We start from the raw sequence: 23,822 nt of genomic DNA on the forward strand, positions 1-23,822 counted from the left end.
TATTTGACGGTTACGTTTCGCAAATTTGGGTAGATATTCACAAAATTTCAAACCTTTTCGCTATCACTTTCCTGCACTTTGTGCATTTTTCCCCTATATTCCTTTATTTTAGCATTATTTCACTACAGTTTTGCACAGAATATTACCAGATCGACTTGTAAGGACCAGGGTTTTGCGCTAAAATGAATTAAACGCTGTGATTTTGGAAACTCATTTTCGACTTGTCACCACCATCATATATACTTCAAACAACTCTTCCCAGTTGATTTTCAGCGATTGCTTATACTTCCACAACATATTCATTATTTTCTGTTATTTAGGTATTTGTTATTTTCGTAGCAAAGTACTTCTAATCTTTACCTTGGCTGAGCTTCTACTTGAAGATCCTTTACCAGAGAGACTAGAGACACTGCTTACATGTGAGTGAATCGAATGTTGGTCATCATCTAAATAGCTACCAAGAAACTGACCACTCTGTTGGGCGAAGAAAATAACTGTAAATAACTTCTAAAAAAAGTCACAGCATCACTGAGAAGATGAATTGCAGAAAGAAAATCACAAGAACTGGTCACTTAAATCATTAAAAGATAAAAGTAATGTTATTACATGTGGCCTGTGCTGTACTGTGCTCAGCCCCTATAAATATTTTGCGATGAAAAATTGAAAGTTTTCCTTCAGTTATGACACTTGCCTTCATAACTTCAATTTCTTTTTTGAGGACTAAATCATCAAATCGATCAATGTCTTTAGGTTCTACAGAGCTTCTTATTTCTGTCATTAATGACATCTGTCAAAAAAAAAAAAAAAATTCCAAAAATTAGACATGTGCCATTCATGAAAGGCTTGATAAGTGGATAGGGTTAACACCAGAAAAGCGTCAAAAGAGCAGATTCACACAAATCACTTCTCTAAACGTACAGTAGCATGCATTTTTTTCTTTACATGCACGTCTGAACATAGGGGGGCAAGCAGGAGAGTGACTTGAATCTTTGAGGCCAGGTCTTTCTTCGATATTTCTTTGAATTTTTAAATCTCCCTTAACCGTCCAGAAGGATAGAGGCCCCATCCCAGTACATGTAAGAGAGGCATTACTGCAGTATGCTCAGAGACACTACAATCCCAGTTGGCACACATGTTACAGGTAAATTTGGTTTCAGGTCAAATGATTTTAACCCAGATTTGTGTAAGTTCTTGGTATCTATTTATGATAATGAATACCAGACACAAAGAAATTACAACTCAACCTAACTTATAATCGTTTTGACCTGAAATCAAATTTAATCTGTGACACATGCATGCAATTTTCATGCAACGATCTAAAGCAAACCATGTTTCATAATTATGATAATAGGCTATTAAATTAATTATCCTCTCCCCTCCCCTCTCATTCAATGTTGAAGGTCCAAACCTGAGTGTCATCAGTTTAGTTGGGTTCAACAAAGATTTGGAGGTGGAATGGAAGGGGCAAAGGTATGAGGTCACCAGGAAAAGAGTTGTGCAGCGTAATAATTACATTTGGATACTCTGTATTTGTCTATGGTATTTGTTGTATGACTTTGATCGTCCTGTGAGAGAATCATTCAGCGAGTTTAAGCTTTTAAATGATGATGACGTCCTAGAGCTGGTGAAGAAATGTGCTAAGAAGCACTGCGCTTTGGACCCAATGCCAACTCCACTGGTGGTGGAGTGTATGGATGTGCTTCTGCCTGTAATTAAACAGATGATCAATCAGTCTCTCGAGACTGCCTCTTTTCCTGATTCATGGAAGGAAGCCATAGTAAATCCCCTGCTCAAGAGACATGGCCTCGATCTTCTGTATAAAAACTATCGCCCAGTTAGTAATCTTTCTTATGTGTCTAAATTAACAGAACGCTCGGTATTAGATCAGCTGCTTTTGCATATGTCTTCCAACGGTCTCTATCCTGTTTTGCAGTCGTCGTACAGGCAACATCATAGTACTGAGACTGCTCTTTTAAAGGTAAAGAATGATATTCTTATGAATATGAACAAAGGTCATGTAACTTTGCTGGTTCTTTTAGATCTAAGCGCGGCCTTCGATACCGTTGATCACGGTATTTTGATCACGAGTCTTCAGTCAAGGTTTGGTGTCTCGGGTCAAGTCTTGGAATGGTTCTCAGGATACTTAAGGAACAGAAGTCAACGCATCTCGGTCAATGGAACTCTCTCTGACCGTTTTTTCTTGCAGTATGGTGTTCCTCAGGGATCTTGTCTTGGTCCTGTTTTGTTCATCATTTACGCATCCAAGCTTTTTGAGATTGTAAAAGCACATCTACCTGACGTTCATTGCTATGCGGATGACTCTCAGCTTTATCTTTCATTTAAACCTGATTCACAAGCAAGTCGGGATGAGGCAGTTATGGCAATGCAACACTGTATAGAAGACATACGTCAATGGATGCTGACTGACCGGCTAAAGCTAAATGATGATAAAACTGAGTATTTACTTATTGGAACAAGACAGCAACTGTCTAAGATCAGCGCAGGCTCTCTTGCTGTTGGTGACCATCAGATTACTCCAGCTCTCGAGGCCAAGAATTTGGGCTGCTGGTTTGATCAACAACTTAGTATGGGGACACAAATCAATAAGATTTGTAGTGCATCTTATTTCCACCTGCACAACATTAGATGCATAAGAAAGTATCTTTCAACTGAATCAACGAAGAAGTTAGTGCATGCCCTAGTTACTAGTAGAATTGACTATTGCAACAGTTTACTATATGGTTTGCCGCAAACACAGTTGTCTAAGTTACAGCGAGTCCAAAATACAGCTGCGCGCCTTATTTGCAATGTTTCCCGCTTTGATCACATATCGCCGGTGCTTTTCAGGCTTCACTGGCTGCCAGTGCATTTTAGAATTAGATTTAAGATATTAGTAATTACATTCAAAGCTATTCATGGGCTTGGGCCGGAATATATCAATGATTTAATTGGTGTTAAGAGTGCATCGCGCTATTCTTTGAGATCAAACAATGAGCTTCTCCTTGAGTTGCCACCGGAGAGAACTAAGAGAACATTGGGGGACAGGGCTTTTTGTGTTGCCGACCCAAAGCTATGGAACTCGCTCCCCAGTAAAATTCGCAACAGTGGATCTTTGAACAATTTTAAGAATATGTTAAAAACTCATTTTTTTAGGCTCGCTTTTATACTTACGATTTAATAGGAATTAATTTTTAATTGTCCAAATATTTGCATTTAGCTATATTATCTAGTTTTTTAATTTTTGTTTATCTATTTTTATTGTAGGTTTCATTTTATATTGTTGTGCTTTTTAGTTTTTTAATCATTGTAATGCGCAGGTGATCATATATTCATGTAATCTGCGCAATATAAATGTAAATTATTATTATTATTGGTTGTATACATGTAGGTTACATTTTTGTGATTGGCACAGTTATGGGTACAGATTACTAGAAAACAGAAAACAAAATTAATGATTGATTGCCTTTTTCTGAGCACTTGGCAGTTGTGCAACTTCACCTTTGCATCATCAGAGAGAATAAAAAGAAAGTATAAAATAATTTACATTACATGCCTTGGCTGGAGTATTGAGGAGGTCAAATAAGGCCAGTGCAAATGCATTGATGTTGATGAAACCCCTGGAATATTCTTCCAAGTAGTACTTTAAGGTTCCTAGCTCATTTTCATTTAGGATTTGCTGAGCCTGATCTTCAATTAGATTCTTTTGGGAAGGTAGACCACCATTGTAAAGGACTTGGGATCCGGCTATGCCATGATGGAACTTTGACCGCTGAAAACAACAAAAACATGTATCATCTCTCAGTATGAAACCATATGAAATACTTTGAATTCTGTCACAAACAAGGGCCCCAAACTTGTGGTTTGTAAATATTGCTGAGTTTACTGCCCGTATTCAGGATACTTTTATAATCTACAGGATCAAAGAGTATGTAGCATTTGAATATTTTTAGTACCACACTGAGAAAAATAGAAAAGTAGACATTGCAGACGTTGTAATGTACTGTAACATATATATTGTAGGTAAAAAATTTTTCAAACTAGTACATGTTTTTAACCTCCCCGGTACTAAGAAGAAGATATTCTCTACCTTAAAATGTTGAGAAATATTTTCAAATTAATGTTCACTAAAAAAATCAGTTGACATATTTCTGCATATCCTCTCTAGATGCATTATAATGCTTACAATAAGTATTGTGACAATGATTAGAAATTGGCAAAGTAAGCGTTAAGAATTATGCCTCTTTAACATGCTGCACTTAAACAGCATACACTGTAATTATTTGTATTTACATAAAAGACATGCCAAAGTAACTGCCAATACTGCAGACACTTTCTGTTATGAACTCTTTAGGGAGAGTAAAAAAATGTGTTTAGATTGATTGGATTATTTTCATTGTTAAAAAAAAAAAAGAACAAAACAGCAAATGCAACATTACAAACCTCTGTGGCACCCTTTCTTCCAGGTCCTGTATGGTGTCTAAAGGGAAATAAAGTAAGATTAGGGAACTTGACATTTGCAACAGGTGAATATATCCACATGTGAACTAACCTAGAGGTACTTATTAGCCATCTACTGTAATTATCTAAAATTGATACTGTTGAGTTCACATACAGTTAAAGATTACAGTGCAACGTGCCTTACCGTGGCCACCCAACAAACTTTCACATTTGACAACTACGTGTAAATACGTCAACTCAACAACCCATGCAACGGTGTTCAATTCACAACCACACAAACTTTGCAAGGAGGCGTGACCGTCAATCAAATTAATGCACCCTTATTGGTGGACAATTTGTGAAAAACTTTGTTAGGTGGCCACGGTTTGCGACCTAGATACAGCATTGTTAACCCTGTGACTGCCATTGATGAGTAAAATCATCTGGCACTAGAAAGTGTAAAATCTACAAGTATCATTCTCACGAGGGAAAGTGTCGAACTTTGACACCACAAAACTGCAACATAACAACGTAAAAGAAGTCTTAGGCGGATCTGTACTTTTTTAAAAATAATTGGTTTTACACCGTGTACATCATGATTAGTTCAGACTGACTTCACTTGTGCTGTTACACACTGAATTACAGGGTATGATCATCATACAACCTCATAAAATGTGTAAACACCCGCAGATAAGCCGCACCCTGAATTTAGCAGGTCAAATTTTGGAAAAAAAGGTTTTTGAAACAAATAAAAAGAAATCCAAAGTAGAAGTCTTCTTCATTCACTGTTCATCGAACGTAAACTCACTATTAATAATGCAACAGGAAATACTTGCCACGATTTTAGCACTCTAATATAATGAACATTGTTTCTACCAACTTTGACATATGATTGATCTTTTTCTGATATTTGTTGACAGAAAGTTTTTCATTTAACACAGTTTTTCCATAGATTTTTGCATGACAACAAGAACGTGACCGGAACTTTCATAGCTTAATAACCAGGCATTAGATCAGACACAAAGGTGGAAAACTAGATATCCAAAGCAGCCTTTTTTGAATGTTCCCGCAGATAAGCCCCACTGATTTTTTGCAAAAATTTTAGGAAAAAAGGTGCGGCTTATCTGCGGGTGTTTACCGTACTGGAAATAATTTATAAGCAACAGAGCATAGATATGTTAGTGAGACACAAGATCTTAGCATTTACTCGTCAAGATGAGCCAACTGTAACAATGTGAGACAATTTCGAATTTTTTAAGAATCTTACATGTAGAATCAATCATGTATGTTAGTAGAAATGACTGTTACAGTAACAGTAACAGACAATAATTACTGAAGACAAAAAAAAAACACAGTCTACCTATTGGAGGGCAGCAGATGACCTTGTTGGGATGAGCCAGGAGGGGAATGGACCTCAACTTCAGTAATGTGAGTGACTTGATCAGGAACACTGGTATTCACATTAAGGAATTGTGCAAAGAGGTCAGAAGACAAGAATATGTTCAAATCATAGGCAACCAAGAAAGAAAAACTGACAACTGTGGCAAGCCCCAAGAATACATCACCCTTAATTCCACTACTGCAAATTATAGTAGCCTCAAAGAACAAAAAAGAATGTAAATATTACGTAACATATCTACAGAAGGAGAGGAGTTTCTGTCTTAATAGGTTTAATGGAAATTTCATCGAGATTCATTTTTACTGCAATATGTTTGATATCTACTTTAGTTTTGAGGAATCCAGTGAAGATTTGAGGTGGTGAATTGCAGAATTAAAGATGAACTGGTACATTTGCAACAAGTGAGTTTATGACTTCATCATTTAGCACTTTAAGTTGAAAAATTGCACAAAAGAGGTTCTTAAACTGGTAGAACAATGGTTTAGTTTGTCAATGTTTTAAGAGTTGTTTTATGCGACTGATAATATCTGACAAAAAATTTGAATAGATTCTGCATTATACATTTAAGCAAATTGAAAAGACATTTATGAACACTGAATCTAGATAAAGAGAGGAGTCTCTGTCTAGGTGGGTTTAACAGAACTTTCTTCAAGAGATTGTTGTGATGTATTGCAAGTTTATCACTGAAAAATTAACATGCCAAGTGCAATGGCCACAAGTGATTTTATGATTTTATCATTTATCATTTTAAGTGAAAAGATTGAACTGAAGAAGATAAATTAACACTAGCTAGAACAGTGAACATTTGGTTTTTTAATATTTTGAAATTGTTAATGCTATTAATAATGTCTGACAATTTGTGAAAAGATTTATATAAATGTAGGATTTTCTTTTAAAGAAGGACATTTGAGATCTAATATCAAGATTTACAGTATGTTAAGAGCAGTTCAACTAAGTTTTAAAACGAGTTTAAAGAAAATATTTTCTTCACCTTCTTTAACTGGCAAGTATCACAGCTGGCCATCAAAAGAGAATGATGGTAAATCAAAATGTTTGATGATGTCCCAGTTGAATCATGCAAAAAAGAGCCAAGTAATGCCTTAAGGCCACTGTTCTCAGTTTCCCATTCCCTGATAATGATATGGACTGGTGACAGCTTCAGCTTCAAATTATTGAGAACAGTACCTTAAAGCCTCACTTGACCTGTTTATTTAGAGAAATTATGCTACGTTTGACAGTTTTTATGTTATGTAGAATGAAAGCATTTATGTGTTATTGAAAGTTACATTCTTGTTTTATCTCTCATTATCTATTAAGCCTTAAAATTACATTCAGTCATGAATACATCAAGAAATACTCTCTCCAGGTAACATTACAACAGTATCACATATTAGTATAATTACATAGGTGATTATTGAAAATTCGCTGCGCTGATTGGTTGCCCTTGAGGTGATTATTATGTGATAATCACCAAAGCTTTTTTTTTTTTCAAAATGGCTGCAAGCTGTTTTGTTTAGGCGACAGATGAAGAAGTCAACTGTTTTAAAGAAAATGCATATTTTTAAAATAATCACTTATGTAATTTTATGTACTAAAACCATAATTCACCTCAGGCTCGGTGAATATTGGTGAACACAAATCTTGACTATCTCTCGGTTTTTATTCACCCATATTCACCTCGCCTTCTGCAAATAATAATGTTAAATATTGTTGTAGACTTGTGAATTAGAATTTAAGTACCATACAGTGTACATGTACATGTATTTGGCATTAAGGTTTACTAATGCCGATTTTTTTATTCAAAGTACAATTAATTAACTTAAACTGCAGACTACAATATCAAGTGCACTGTTTTTAAAAGGAGACGGTCTTGGATCAAGCCTAGGCACAAGGCACATTTGTATAAACACACTTGCATTTCCCAAGAATACAATGTACATGTAGGTTGTAAATGTTTAGAGAATAATGCAGGCTTACAATACTGAGACATTATATTTTCTGTTTTCACTGGCAAAATAACATTGTCACAGAGCATTTGAAAACCCAGCATACCCCTTCTGTCACTGACGAAACAAAATACCAGCAATATTGCTCACTACTTGCTGATAATAGACCATTGAATAAAAGGGACAGGGTCATCAGTTCAGAGCTCGAAATTGGGACCAATACAATTGCATTTCACACTGAAATTTTCCCATTTGCGACTAAAATATTTGGAGAAGTCAAGTCATTGAACACTAGTCCAAGATTTATTATACTTCCAGACATTATCTGTCAATTGAAATTCAATCAAACTGCATGATACTGTCTCTCTAAATTGTACAGACTATTCAGAGAGTGCAATAAAAGTTATACTGTATAAAAATCCATAAACAAGACTAACCTGTTTATCTTGCCATTTTTAGCTGATTTTGTAATCCACTTTGTCTTATCATGGGTAACCCTTGTGAACGGGAGCCTGCCAACATCTTTTAGTGTTACTATCATGTTCTTTGTGGACTTCAAAACCTTAACTGCTTGTTTATGAGAGATGTTCAGGAAGCTCTTCCCATTGACATCTAAGATTTGATCACCGGCCTGAGCGAAAAAATATTTTAGAAAAAACAGTTGCAATGGTTAGAACACCAGTGTGCTATACACTTAAAAGCTTATTAAAGTTAGTCTGAGAGGTAAGTCCTCGCCTCACCTCCCAGTACTAACAACAATTCCGTGGCAGTGTGGCCGAGTGGTTAGGGCGCTTGCCTTGAGATCTAGGAAACCTGGGATCATAACCTGTTCTGAACACAATCATGTTGAATTCATTCCAGGTAGTAGCTGGTTTAACTTCTTTATAGCTGCACTTGTAAATAGCCAACTGGTTCACCTCTGATCAGTTGGGATTCTTAACAGTTGTTTTTCTTTTCTGTTGTTTAGTTGATCGTGTTTTATTGGCCCTGAAAAGCACCAATGGGACAATATAGTACAGCATTGTCTGTATTTTATTGTATGTACATGCATGTAATTCCAGAGTAACTTAGGCAGTCCCAGTCTTAGGGCAGCTGGTCAGAGTTCCTCATGTCCATCAACCAGCCACTCCTACAAGCCAGCAAATCAAGGTAACCAGTCAGTCAGTCAATCTAACAGCCACCCTGTCTGCATGCATGTGAGTCAATAGTCAGTCCCTCAGTCACTTTTATATAAGTCAGTCAACTTGCAAACCAGCCAGCTAGCTCAGTCTATTGTGATCAGTCCTGAAGTGGGTGTGACCATTGGTCTTCTAATGAGACAGTCACTCCAATAAGCAAGTCCCATGATCAATCAGTCAGTTTCCTCGGCACGTCAGTCAGTACCACCCAATGAACAAGACACACCTTGAGTCCTGCTTGTTCCGCAGCACCATCAATATCAACTCCAGCAATATAAATTCCCAGTCCATAGTCTGATCCTCCCCGGATAAATAATCCTAGCTTTGCACCATCTTCAACAAAGATATTCACCTACAGTAGGAAATCAAAAATACTTTACTTGAAATTATAATTTTACAACAATTATTAGAATTACCAAAACTACATGTATTTAAAGTAAATTTTTCCCTTTTGTCATACACACTAATGCCAGCAACTGAAATTTCTCTAAAGTTGTGAACAAAGTTACTATCAATGGATGCTATGGGTACACAATTTTCAGGTTTCAATGATTGTAGAACTAAAAAAAACTGATGATTTATTGAAACATCTAACATAAAAACATCAGGCAAAAAACCCTTGACAAACCTTTCGTTCATCATCATCACCAAGCAGTCTTAAGTCACTCTTGTGTAACCCATCACCAGATAGGAAGCCTCCATTGGAGTCAACCCCAAGGGGAGGTGACACTCTTCGTCCCCTCATGTCAACCCATTTACACGTAGACTCAGCAAGAAAGCTGTTGGGCACACGACCCACTGAGCGAACAAACAAGTTGAGCTTCTTACTGTTTTGAATGACCTGCAAGAAAACCAAGGAACCAATGAACTCAAATGATCTAATCCTTGACCGGGTCTAATGGACAAGACTTTCCATGCAAGGAATGCAATACTTTTTGGCCTTGCGCACGATGTTGCTTATTACTGTGATATTCTATGATTTACTCAAGTTTGGTTATGTTTTATTGTCCACAGATGCCCACTTAGTTTGTGATTAGTCCAAATGTGTGTTGACAGAAGACAAAACTTTTGGTATTTTCAAGCTAAAGGCACATTAATTTTACCAGCGCGAAGGGAGACTTAAATTAATTTTTAAAAACACTCACAAATCCGCACTTACGGCGTAACAAACAAGTTGATCATGCCTTTCGTGCCCTTTGAACAGGGAATTCAAATATTGTGCATTTCGTGCCTTGTTCTCGTTCACCGATCGTGCCTATGGAGTCTTGTTATCGTTCCATGATTTCGTGCTTTTCGTGCCTTCGTTTGTACATCGTTCCTTTCGTACCTTAATTTGCCTATTTCATACATCGAGCCCTTTATCGTTCCTTTCGTGCCCAGATTTTTCGCGCGAAAGCCGTCGCGTTTATAACATTTGCTGTAACTCCCATTTGATGTCAAAAAAAAAAAAGACAAAAATAAAAGTAATGAATGGAAAATCATGTCTCAGTATTTTCTTTTGGTAATCCCATTGAACAGTTATACAATCTGCGTTTCCTTGCACGACGCCGCAAATGCAGTAAGTACTCGTAGTATAAAAGGATGAACACTGTCAAACAGAAAGAGTTGCCGCAAGATCAACAAGTTTGCACGAGGTGAGTTTTGTCCCTGTCTTCGCTTTAAAAGAAAACTTCTCACTTACTTTGCTTAACTATTTGCTAAACTTCATTTAATATGATAAAGATGAGCTGAGATTGTTTCTGCAAAGCAACTTTTGGAAAGCCAATTTAGCGCTTATCGGAAATTTAATCTCGGCTGCAACAGGCAATCAAAATTATGGTTGGATTGTTAAAATCTTTTCTCGCAAACCTCGATTGGCATTTAGTGTGCTTTCGATTGGGAAATCCGGATTTAGATCTTAAAATCCGGATCTTTTGACGTCTTTAATCTACAGAACGGTCGATTTGTAAATTACGGCGGTTTCTCGGGTAACTCAACGATCAATTCGCCCGACACTTGATATAACGATATCGCTGGCAATAATTCAGACAAAGAAACAAGAGGTCCAATGGTAAACAAACAGCCCAACAGAACACAATTTTCATGAATGTCTTCTCGAACGTTTCTTGTATCAGCCCGGTTCCGGTTTGGGGCGCGATTGAGTATTTCTTTGGTCACGTAAGCCTGCGAGCCCAGGTTATGGTCACGTGGGCACGAAAGGATCGGGCACGATGGGCACGACAGCTGAGAACGATAAGGCACTATTTGCTCTTAAGGAACGAAAAATGGAACGCATTTGACGAAGTGAGAACGATAGGAACGATAAGAACGGGAACGAAAGGCATCATTTAGACCACAAAGATGAATTTTTTGGGTGGTAAGTCAGCGTGACATTGTAAACAAGACCTTTTATCTTTCACCCTGCTTTAAAGAGAAAAGAACTGACTCGTAACGGTAAACACGATCTATGTGCATGGATTTTTTGCCACGATCTTCGTCTATTTTTCTTTTAATACGAAAATTAAGAGGATTAAGTCCGGAGCGTTTTTCACTAAGCAGAGGGAAATTTTTGACTCTGATCTCGATTGCCCGGGTGCTCGGCAATAAACAACCATCATTTACAGATTGCACATACTTTCTACAATATTTTCCCAAAATTTTACGACCCTAACCTTATTATAAGCGCCAAAATTGAGAGTTTTCTAATGTCACTCAAAATGTTACGCGAGTGGTAACCAACATCATGCGCAAGGCCTTTTAATGGTGACCTTGAGATGTAAATGTACATGTATGAATGGAAAGTCTGTTAAACTCATAATTTAGTTTGGATGTTTCCGTTTTTCAAATATATTATTTTCACCATTTAACCAACAGGCCCGCTGTAATTGGCCACAGCTGTTGTGGTGTCCCTGCCAATGTTCTTCTGTATACGTAATTGTTTTGTTTGTGTATTTGGCAAAGCTAATAACATAAAAAAAATAAAACTTCTAAACATCTAGAACTAAATTCAAGAATGCCATTGGCCAGTAATATTCTGAGTCTAAGCACACATTTTAAAACAGTTACTATTCAATAGCTATTGCAATAAGTACCTACACTTTATATCAGATAAACATTGGATATCTTGCCTTGCTGGTCCAGAAGTCACTGGAGTGCCCTTCATGCATGCCAAGTTTTTCTTCCACTTAAAAAATCACCAGACTGCCCGTCAGGTGGTAATTTGAAAACCTATAGCGGCTGAGGGTCATGTGGATACAGTGTTTTCTTTATGAGGATGGTGCTTACTAATTCAAAGGTATTTTTGTCCTGGTTTATGATTATGCAGGAAATTTAGATCTTGACAAATGTCATTGGAATCTAAAAAGAAAATTGGGGGTAACCACACATTTTTCCAAGATAATTCATGAATAATATTTGTAAAAAGCTTTAAAATAAAAAGCAATGTATGGCGTTCTTTCTCAAATTGAAGTTTAATTATCTGTCAAAAATGCATGGTTACCCCCAAGTTTCTACTTACTAAGATCTACTTTATCCGGATAGTCTTAAACCGCGCAAAAATATTCCCCGTATTACTGAGCATCACAGATAGGAAACTTGAGTATCTCGAGATGCGCAGAACATATGCGCAATAGCAATAGTAGGCACTGTCCTTAAAGGGGCACTGTCCTGCTGCTTTTGGGTCAAAACTGGGTTTAAAAAACCAAATTAGTACTTTAGCTCACACGTAAAACATTCTTGACAACCCACTGAGAAGATATGAAATGTACAGTATTTATGGCATAAAGAGTTGCTTATATTTAATGTTTGTCAACTTTTTGAAGATACAGTTAGTGAAACTTTCAATCCATTTGCATCCTCTCTACAGGGCTTCTGATAGGATGCGGAAAAAAATTAAAGATTATGTGGAAAATTTTGGCCATATTATGCATAAACATGCGTTGATTATGCGGAAATTACACCGGATTATGCGGAAATTTAAACATTTATAGAACTAATAATTAGGCCCGTCTAATATATTTACATGCTTATGGTACATCAGGACTCGAAATTGCCACCAATACAGTCGCTTTTTCCCTTTGCGATTAAGATATCTGGCCGAGTCGCCAATTTGCGACCAGCATTCACCATTAAAATAAAAGGGTTAGTAATCGGCATTTTGCCGAAACTTTTGCTAAAAGAAATAAAGCGATAAAAAGATATTTTGTTTCTTGTCATGAATTTTGTTTCAATTTGGAGATATGGAGCAAAATTGTGATGTGGTTGAACCACCATCCATTCCCTCGATCATTCACCATTTTCAGCGGTTTTTTACACATACGTATTGCGGGCTCTTTGTTTTGTACAACTTCATCGCAATGATTGTCCCTACTTTACCAGAGTTACAAATGATGCAATTTAATTTGCTACTATACCTTGCGGCTAAATTTTTCATAGCTTGTATCTTTTTTAAAAATTTCGAGCCTAGGGTATGTTATGAAAACGGTTTAACTAGAGTCCAGGCTCATTCCCGAAAAATGGGTGGAAACTGCTTACGACCTTTCACCTTGCGAACAAAATGGCGTGTTTTCTTCAATGTTCAGGAAAATAAGCGTTTCAAAATAGTCAATCTCTTTGGCTTTTGTGTTTGTGAGGGTGGTTAGCAGCTGCTTTATCACTAATATCAGGCATTTCTTCAGTTTTATGCGGAAAATATCGTAATTATACGGAGGATGCGGATTTTAGGGAATTATGCGGATCTGCATCGCCGCATCCTGTCAGATGCCAAGTCTCTACCCTTGACTGCAAACTAAAAAAAATAGCTCCAGTATGCTTCAGTGGTTACAGGAAACAAAACTACAGCATTATGTTTTGGTCTTCATTGATGCAAAGTCGTCTTTTAGTGTTTTGAAGTTTGTTTAAAATAGCGCAACACTGCCCCTTTAAGTAGTATTATTTGGTGGAATTCTCTTTATCTGGCTCCATGTTTTAAGGCCTCTTTTGTCCTTAATCAAACAATTTCCACAGGATTAAATAAAGTACACCAGTATTACTTCTTCATAATTAAACTATATTAATTAATGTAGTCAAGTGGGAAAACACCTCATACACTGTAGTCTAGAGAATGCACAGGCAAAGTTACTTCCCACATACCAGTAACTGGCATGAGAGCTATAGTACCGGTATTCATAATAATATGGAAGAACAACAAATTAGCCAATATCAAAAACACCATAATACTATCTATTTGTCCCTCCAAAGTATTTACAAGCATTGTTTTCAGTTTCTTTTGGGACCATTATAAGTCCCAGGAGAAAATAAAAACAATGCTTAAAGCACTGTGACTCTGTGATATGTTTCATGCAACTTGTCGGGCCACAATGTCACCAAAACATTAATATTGCAAGACAAGTTGTACAAAACATTTCACAGTGTAACAGCGCCTTTATGCAAAATTTGGGGTGACAAACTAAGAGTATTACGGTATTTTTGATATTGGCCACTTCAACAGACAAAAAAAGGTCAACAAAATCATTTGATAAAAATAAGCACAATTAAACTATCAGCACCATGAAAAGAACATATTTGATTTTGGGTTTCCACAGAGCCTAAATACTTTCTAGCAATGAATTGTCCTAAAGCGATCAGGTTAATCCGACTTGCAAAAGAAATTCGCAACTGAGTTCTTTGCAACTTTCTATTATCAGTAAACACATTTTTCAATTCATTGCACAGGTGGCTGACACAAACTCACCTGCGGCTTTCAACAAAAGAAACGAAACAATTACGTTTTGAAGTTACAACTCAGTAAGAAGAAATTTTGGAGCTTAAATGAAAATGGTCGATGGTCAAACTAAGTACGATAGCGGTGCCATTACTTATTATAAAGCAGAACAAGTAATGGCACTGCTATTTTACATCTGCGGCCGTCAAGCCGTACAGACCAAAGTAAGTTTCACATTTGTCAGCTGTTAAGCCCATCAACATTTGAACACAAAAGGAACTTATATTTTCGAAAACGGAGCGGGAAAAGTATGAAATTATTTAAAAAGCTTACCTTAACAGCTTGTGCGTGTGTGAGTCCATCGAACTTAGTGCCATTTACTTGTATAATATGATCTCCAGGCAAAAGACCCTCCTTTTCTGCGACTGATCCCTCATCTAAAGACGAAACATACAAGCCGACGCCATGCTCGGCTCCTCCGCGAATTGAAAAGCCAAACCCAGCGTTTGAAGGACGTTTTATAGCGAGTTGTTTGATGGGGTATTTTGCATTCTTGGAGGAATGAAGTTGTGTTATATTCGGTAAATCTATACCCGAATCCGATGCATGACTTTGAAGATTGTTCCGCAGACTTAAGTAAGGGTTCGGGCGAAAATTTCTGGGCGACCGAGCCGGCGATTTCGAATTATCTCGTTGGCGAGGGTCTTCCAATCCTTGATGCCAAAGTCTATGAAAAATCTCTCTGTCCCTGTGAGGAACGATTTGCCATAACAGCGGGTACACTTCTCTCTTCCTTGCTGTATTGAGCACCAACTTCAAGGCCACAACAAGATTGTTTACATTTTTCACTCTCTGATATTGATTTAGTGACTGAATTAAAAACGCTCGCTCGTCGTTGTTGATAACATCAATTAGAGCAGAGTGCAGCTCGCGAACGTTTTCCGAAATTTTTCTCGGTTTTCGACGATGTTTTTGTTCCACTGATAGAGCTTCCATTTCTCCTAAGAGTTCACAATAATAACGGTTGATGTCTACGCCATTATTCAGTTGCTCGTCAGAGATTTTGACAATATCGGATGCACAAATTGGAAAGAATTGGATAAGCGTTGGCGTATTTTCTCAGCCCAAACAAATCTCTTGTGAAGTCAAGCAACCGCATCAATCACGTGATACAGATAGGGTAATGTGTGACTGGTTTCCGGGTGCACGCGATCACTGTAAATATTATTTTCGGCTCTTCCATTTGGCATTCTCCTTTGGTTCCTTTTTGAGGATCTTCGCTAGGTTTCCCTGCTCGGAAACGTGATATTTCGATGGTAAGTACAGTTTCGCCCAGTTCAGGCCGTTATCCGCCGGATAAATCACTATCCAGGGACGAGTCATGGCGAAACCAACTGCGCTATCCAATGCATATGGACAGTGATTTGTCGGGTGGATAGCATTATCCTCCTTTTGAACAACTGGGGCCAGATGTATTTATATTTTCTAACGGTCACCTCAGTCGAATTTCCCAACCATGGACGGTCACCGTCAAGGATCAACGCTAATCTTCTTGTCGTGCCGTGTCGACCGAAAGCTAGTGAGCAAGAAAATAATCGTAGACTAGATAACAAGGAGCAAGAATTAAATGTTTTCGAATTTGGGCATCCCGTTTTTGTACTAGACACATTGACCGTTTGACACCTTAAAGTCATCGGCCAACGTATTTAACTGCTCGGCCACTTATATGCGTGTATTTTTATATGCCTCGATCGTTCTGCAAATGATACCGCTACAAGAACACCATTAGTAGCTGCGAATTCTGCAATTACTCCCAGCCTTTCTTACTGTTTTAACACTGGACGCTGAAGTTAACAGGCCGATGTGTTTCGTTTCAGGACCAATCCCATTTTTTCGTTCTGCGCCGACTCGGTGACTGAGAATTTTTGGCTTGCTGGTGACCGTTCGCTTCCAGGATATTACTTCCGCCTTTCCAAGAATCCGAGTTAACATGAAGATGACTCGTTCCTAAGTGTTTAAAGAAGCCCAGAACAGAGGACAATGAAATGCCCAAAACAAAATTGTCAAAACAGCCTGTTAAAGGAAACAGATAATTTCTGCTCCAAATGTGGCTTCGATTTGCGGCAAGTATCTGCTCAAAGTGAAAATGCTGCGCTGTTGGAAGATTCCAAACAAGTGGCGGAAAAATGTGATGATGTTCTTGAATGCAATCCACAAGCCTGTGGTGGTAAGTTTTGAGAGCATACATAAGCTTGGATGCAAATTAGATGTATCTGAGAAGTTCGTCAGCAAATTATAAAATGATATCAATTTATATGCGCGGACGTGAATTTTGGACGGTACGGTGATGACCGAATTACAAAGATGTTGACGGTAATTTTAGTCTTATTGTTCATGATGCCAGCTTACACAAATTAAGCCAAATGTTTAACTGTACTAAGAAATATTAATTGCAAATTCAAGTAATTTTTGTCACAGTTAAAATGCCTTTTCTGCCAGCAGCTTTCATTTTGTTTTCCGTGTTAAATTTTGGTGTCAGGTTGTGTCGCCCCATCGCCTTGTCGCCCCAAGTTACGTCGCCCCAACTTTTAAATACTCTATATAACAATTATTCCATGAGCCCGAGTTGGATATGAAGTGATAAAATAACCAATGAGCGCATAGCGTGAGTTGGTTATAATCACTTCATATCCAACAAGGGCGAATGGAATGGGAAAATATCCATACCCTACCACAGGTGGCATGAGTATTTTAACCCCCCCTTGCCTTCAGAAATTCCAAAATGCTTATCCCCCCCTTGCCCTCAGAATTCCAAAATCGCTAACCCCCCCTCTCCTCAGGAATTTTCCACTTTTGTTTCAGACCCTTTGGAATTCCTGTTCGTCTGCCTAAAACTTCAAACGAACGAGAAACTTGCACTTTTTCCCTCTGCAAAAGAATTCTGTTTACAATTTTTAGTCAGACGATCAAGCAACTCAAGTTTGTTAACGTTAGTACACCGTAGCTATTCCTTCTAAGCATTATCTTTAAGCTGCTTACCACCTACAGTAATAGAACTTTTTGTTTTCCATTCAATACCGTCATATTTTCAGGAGAAGATCGTATTGATACCAGTGGACGCTGACAAGAGTAAAGTTTACGATCGATATTCCGTAACCCGCCATATTGAAAATTTCCCTCATTGATTAACTTCTGACCACTAGTTATGCAGCATACGTTTTACAAGCAAAACACAATGAGTACGAACGGACCGAATGGGTACAACATGTACGACATATTTTTAAACCCATAGTTCTACAATAACCCAAAGGGGCGAAAAAAATGTTTCACATGTATATGCTTACGTTGCATTTGAAACAATTTTGTAAATTCAAGACAGAAATGAATCTTTCACTTTCTCAAAGACAACAAGACATACTCGTGAGTACTTTCATGACCGGTAAACAGATGTTTGTATTTTGCCTTTATGTTTATAAATACATGTACAAGGCTAGCAGTGAGCTATTAGAGCTTCATCTGGCGCAAACGCGCATAAGCGAGAAGTGTCTGCCCGAGATAATTGGCTTGAAGAAACTGCAGTATATCACTGTTCCCCCAGAAGATGTCTTTGGATTTGGCAGGAGTGGTGTGTTAGCAATAGCAAAAAGCTCTCTGTCCCTGAGGACATTGAATTGCCAAGAAGGCTACCTTTTTAACCAAGAGGAAATATCGCAGATTAACCACTGCAATTGCCAACTGTCAAGTTTAATAATCCCTTACGCCTTTGTTGATGACAGCACATTCACATAATTTTATTATTGAAAAACTGGAGAACTTAACCTATATTTGCGTGTGCGAGACCAGCGTTTCACAGGCTTGCGTGAACCAAATCAAAACCAGAAAGCCGAGTTTAGAGATTTGTTGGAATGTGAACCATACACCATAACAGCAAACATTTGAACTGGAAACAGTTTCAGTATACAGTAGAGTGAGTTTTGTAATCGATCGAGTCAGTCTTTGTTGATGTTTTTGGCCTCATGTGGATTTGCGGCCCTTTATTCGTAATTTGGATTTTACAGAACTGACAATTTTTTTTCTGATGACAAATGTATATGGTTCAACTAAGTGTTGAATGCATGTTGAAGCAAATGTTGAAACCGTTTAAACCAGCCTTTATGTGATAATAATTCAAAAATGAGGGAACAAATCATGCGTGTGCAAAATAACAAAAACATCTTTGTTCGTAGGTGATAAAATAAGCTGCAATATTTGTAGACAGTCAGCAGTTGTCATACACCTCTTGGAATGCTAACTGTTTCAAATAACACAGTGCATAACCCTGGTCACTAAATTGAAAGCTTAACCCTAATTACTAAAATGCGGGCAGTGTCCCTAACCTTACATGAAAGCTAATCATTCAAAATAAGTGCTCACTGTAACCCAAATCACTCAGCTGAACATTTGACCCTAATAACTAAATTTTTTGGCCTTTAATAGCACCAGAGAGAAAAAGTTTACCCAGTTTTTGAAACATTTACCTAGTTAGAAAAAAATTACCTAGTTAAAAATAAAATCACCTGGTTAGAAAAAACCTAACTAGTAGAAAATAAAAATTAACTGCAGCATATATATATACATATATATATATATGGAAGAAAAAGACAAATAAACTACAAGTTCATCCCTGCAAGCCTGTTTCGGGGTCACCCACTCATCAGGGGATTTAATGAGAATGACATATATATATATATATATATATATATATATATATATATATATATATATTATGAAATATATATAATATAATATATATATATATATATATATATATATATATATATATATATATATAATATATATATATATATATATAGAAAGTTCTTTGGGCTGTCTGACCCAGTGGAGATAGTGGCGTTCCAAAAGGATCCTTTTGAGATTCCCAGTCCAGTGTAAACTGATGAAGGTCTAAGACCGAAACGTTTTTGAAATCAATATATTTTTTACTTTTTAGCTTCCAAAAGTTGTCCGTCCTCTTACTCTTTTAACTGTATATATATAATTATATATATAACTAACTGCAGGCAGTACTGTTTCGGCCTTCTGGGCCTCATCAGTGCAGTGCTGATGTCTAGGATGGAGGTTAAGCTTATATAATAAGGTTAAGCTTATACATGTATAATATAATTATTTTCCCTTAAGGTAAACAGATTTTCAAAGAGCACTCAACTGTTATAGGAGCAGTGTATAACTCTTCTTGATCAGTTCAGGACTTCAGCAGGGGTTTCAATAGAAGCCGGTTACCGGCAGTATATCGCCGCCTGCTTTGCCTCTCACCGCTGGCTAGTTTGCCTTGATTTTTACTAAAAATGCTATCATGGATGGTTATTTCAGAAGTTATTGAAACCCCTGCTTCAGTTCAGGACTAAATAGGACTTCAACATTAACAGTCCTTAATGTTACCTCATGATTATGGTCACCGTTTGGCCATACGAAACAAAGTTCACAAGCATCCTACAAATTGTAGACCAAACACAGGAACACAGGAGAAAAGACAATTTTTAAATAACAACACCTACATGTATATTTAGATGGCAAACAGCTACATTTACCTTCATCAGGGTGGATGACTGTTACACCCTATAGTAAAGAGGGGGAGGGATGCTCGTTGTCTTGCTTAGGGGTTTAAATTTCAAATTTTGGTCTCTTTTAGGGTGTTCTGGGCAAAACGCAATCATATATAGTGATGAAGGTCTCCTTTAGGGCTGGGCGTAGAGAAATTTAAAAGTGTATATTAACGCTTTCATATTTCTTCATGTTGGTGAAAGTATTAGATGAAAATGGCTTTGCCATCATGAAAAATCGCTTTATTTTTTATTTATCTGCGTATTAATGTGGTCTCTTTTGGGGGTCAAAAAAAGCCTGGGCCACGCACAGATTGGTCTCCTTTAGGGGTTTCATTTTAAATTTCTGACGAGCATCCGTCCCCTTCTTATGTGGGCGTTCCCCCCCCCCCCCCCCCCCCCTAGGCCGTCTTCAATCAATTAACTTACTTGTGAATGCAAAATCCAAACTTGTGCCTCTTAGGTGTACGTTTGATTGGATAATTACACAAATTCTGTTGACAGATTGCCTAGTTTCTCTCATTGACTGATCGAGTTGTGAAAGTGATGTGAATGGGAGCTTTTTTATTCATTAATATTGGTTGTGAGCAAGATCAGTTCTCAGAGGGAAAAAGCATTCTTAATTTCCAGATGAAAAGTGCATATAAACATTGTTTATAATAAAACGGAACTTGCACATACTTTTTTGGGTCGTCTTGGGGTAACCACCCCCTAAAATTGTCAAATTTATTGGCTAAACGTTTCTGCTTACGTCGCTAAAATGAAGATGTGTCAAAATGTAAGGCAAATATGCATAGCTGTTAATATTATTCCACAAGTTTGTTTCAATTTCCTTAAAGTAATCTACTTCTCCTGTGAAAGATGACTTCAGTTCAAATGACTTCTTTTGGCATTTACCAGTACTTGGCCCAACAGCAAACCAATGGACCACTCATCAACCAATCTCTTGCACTGTTTATCCTGCCATTAGGTATCTGCATCAGAATGCGATTGGATTGGGTGTGCTTTCACTAATACGAAGACATCCTTTGGAGTAAGAAAACACTGTTATCACTGAAAGGCTGATTCTTTGACATGTGTATAGCCTACATGTATGGCTGCCAGACCTGGAGTTAAATTAAATTAAACAACACGTGGAAGAACAAGCTGAGATCTGAGCAAAGGGCCATCTAGGCAACTGATTCTGACTCTGTTTCACCTATCTCTATCAACTGCTTGTTTCCTGCTTCTGACATTAACCCATTGACACCTCAAATGCTCCCAGGACGCCCCTAGTTGACAAGTAAAATCATATGGCGTTAGACAGACTAAAATCTGTTAAGTCTCATTCCCAGGAGTCATTTGGCTAATTAAAGTACATGTATGATCAAACCAAATGTGCAAATCTCAGTGATATGATTTCTATGAAATTACATCATGAAGCTGAAGTTGCTCTCATCCGCCTTCTCAATAGGTTTTTGCATGTTCACTTTTTCTTGTGCATGACAGCCTTCTAGCAATCACGAATTCACGAAGTGCGCCAGTGAACCACCATGGGTAAGAGTTTTTGGGAAATCTGTCTATGGGAGAAATTTGGTCATGACGTCATGTCTGTCCGTCCGGCGCCTGCCCATACTGACTGTCAGGGTGGAGGTGGGGAGGAAGGGGAGCCTTTGGGCACAGGAGTGTTCGGGCAATTTTCCTTGGCGGGAAATCACGTGGAAGCGTTGCATTTGGCAACTCGCGTTTTTCTGGTGGGAAATCATATTGGTGACAAGCAACGGGATAAAGGGCAGGAAAGTCAAACAAAAGCGAAAGAGCATGAGAGAAGAGGCGACAAAATTTGAGAAATTTAAGTGAAGAAAGCCGGGAGAGAAGCTGAGGAAGGAGAAGAAGACAAAATTTCAATGAAGAACACCGTAAAGCTGAGAGAAATGGAGCCAGAGACAAAACACATATTTACAACGGTCAGCTTTCAGGCAATGTTTTCCTTGCTTCGCTCCCTCGCATATTTTGTAAAACTCACTAGAAAACGAAGAAGGCCTAAAAATGTTCGCAATTCTGTGTTGATATCGACAGAGATTCTGGCATTGCTGTTGTTCTAAACTGAAGAGAGGGGGTGTAAAGATTATCAGTCAAACGGAAAATGTTGTGAAAGAGATTACTAAGCATGTACATTGTAATTAATTATTTTCAGTTTTGGTTGTTGATTAAAATTGTTGGTTGTTGTTTGCAAGGCTTGTTTGTTCACTGCTATCAGTTCAGAGGTGTTTGATCACTGTAAACTGTATACATTAAGGACGATTAATTTTGTATGTTATGCAGAAGCATAATTATTTCCATAATAAACTATACTGCTTTCTGTGGTCAGAAAAGGGAGCTCCGCTTTATTCTTGGCTAAATCTATATACATGTGTATTACATACTGGGGGAGCTACTAAGATTTAACTTCACAGTGGCTCAGCTAACCTAAAAAAATGTTTTCTCCCTTCAACAGATGAAGCTGATGGACAAAGGAAAAGAAAAGGTGAAGGAGCAATTGAGAAACCAGCAAAACGAAAGCTAGGTAACGATGGATCTGACCATCTTGAGCCTGCAGATGCAACAGCAACTGCTTTAGAAAACCTTGCCCTCCAGAAGAGTCCAGGAGAACCACAGGAGGGATCCCTGGATACAGAAAGTGAAGCGAAACAATCTGGCAATTTATCCTGCAGTGGCACAAGCTCTTCCAACAGCAGTCTAAAAGAAACCACTAATAAAAGTCCACCTGAAGGTAAACTTAGGCAAAATCTTCACAGGGTGTTGTAGCATTCTTTGTATTAATTTTAGTAAATCTTATAATTTCTGTTTTATTATCTTCAACTGAATTGCACTCTGTAAGCTCATACATTATGGGAGCTCAGAGAATGAGCTATTGAAATCATCAGCTGAATTTGTTGTCGTTACTTGTACAGAATTAAACATTGATTGCATCTGACTGCAGTACAATTATTCAATACTTATATCACATGATTGCGTGCTAACCATGTAAGCTTGCACCATTTCAGTATTTACAGAGTAGTTAAACAATGTATAGATTTCTTTCATGAAGTTATTACTAACAATGTGTTTACAATGGCCTGTAGCCTTGTACTGGGTAGATATTTTTACACAGGGCAATCTTTCATGTAAATTACAGCATAACTTCTTTCATCAGCACATACAGGAAATGCTAAAGATGATAAACAGGATGTTGTGGTACAAACAACCAAAGATGCAGTCCAAGAATCTTCAAATACTGATATTGGTAACACTAGTGCTTGTGAATCAGAGTTACGATCGAGCGAAGCTGATGTATCTGACATGAGTCCTTCCCCCATGGATGCCACATGTGGACCTGTGGGTGATGATAATGGCAAGGTTGCTGACACAAGTGCTGATGAAGATAAGCAGTCACCTAAAGGTGGTGATAAACGAAGCAAAGATGGCAAGGGCGATAGTGACGACAGTGATGAAGATGAAATGGATCCAGAGGTAGCTGAGGTTTTGTACCATTATTGTGTGTGACTAGTTTTGTGTTTCAAGTGCCTGTGTGCAGTAAAAAAATAATATTGATGCTTTGAA

At 37.7% G+C, this 23,822-nt stretch overlaps 2 protein-coding genes across 4 annotated transcripts in view; one reads left to right on the top strand and one right to left on the bottom strand.

Annotated features, from left to right (window-relative positions):
• LOC137992943 (whirlin-like) overlaps window positions 1-15,784 on the bottom strand; it is a 27,764-nt gene extending 11,980 nt beyond the window's left edge. For both annotated transcript variants that reach the window (XM_068838538.1, XM_068838539.1), the window contains exons 1-9: window positions 14,974-15,784; window positions 9,589-9,801; window positions 9,187-9,312; window positions 8,220-8,413; window positions 5,798-5,887; window positions 4,441-4,477; window positions 3,554-3,769; window positions 692-787; window positions 361-474 (exon numbers count right to left, since the gene is read on the bottom strand). In XM_068838538.1, coding sequence (XP_068694639.1) covers window positions 361-474; window positions 692-787; window positions 3,554-3,769; window positions 4,441-4,477; window positions 5,798-5,887; window positions 8,220-8,413; window positions 9,187-9,312; window positions 9,589-9,801; window positions 14,974-15,636 — 1,749 coding nt within the window. In that variant the 5' untranslated portion in view covers window positions 15,637-15,784. The remainder of the gene's footprint in view (window positions 1-360; window positions 475-691; window positions 788-3,553; window positions 3,770-4,440; window positions 4,478-5,797; window positions 5,888-8,219; window positions 8,414-9,186; window positions 9,313-9,588; window positions 9,802-14,973) is intronic.
• Window positions 15,785-15,825: 41 nt separating this feature from the next.
• LOC137992945 (uncharacterized) overlaps window positions 15,826-23,822 on the top strand; it is a 32,949-nt gene continuing 24,952 nt past the window's right edge. For both annotated transcript variants that reach the window (XM_068838543.1, XM_068838542.1), the window contains exons 1-4: window positions 15,826-15,956; window positions 16,518-16,867; window positions 22,717-22,992; window positions 23,416-23,732. In XM_068838543.1, the coding sequence (XP_068694644.1) occupies window positions 16,681-16,867; window positions 22,717-22,992; window positions 23,416-23,732 (780 nt within the window). In that variant the 5' untranslated portion in view covers window positions 15,826-15,956; window positions 16,518-16,680. The remainder of the gene's footprint in view (window positions 15,957-16,517; window positions 16,868-22,716; window positions 22,993-23,415; window positions 23,733-23,822) is intronic.

The sequence above is a fragment of the Montipora foliosa genome, chromosome 2 (genome assembly GCF_036669935.1).
Source record: "Montipora foliosa isolate CH-2021 chromosome 2, ASM3666993v2, whole genome shotgun sequence".
In the NCBI taxonomy this organism is placed as follows: Eukaryota; Metazoa; Cnidaria; class Anthozoa; order Scleractinia; family Acroporidae; genus Montipora; species Montipora foliosa.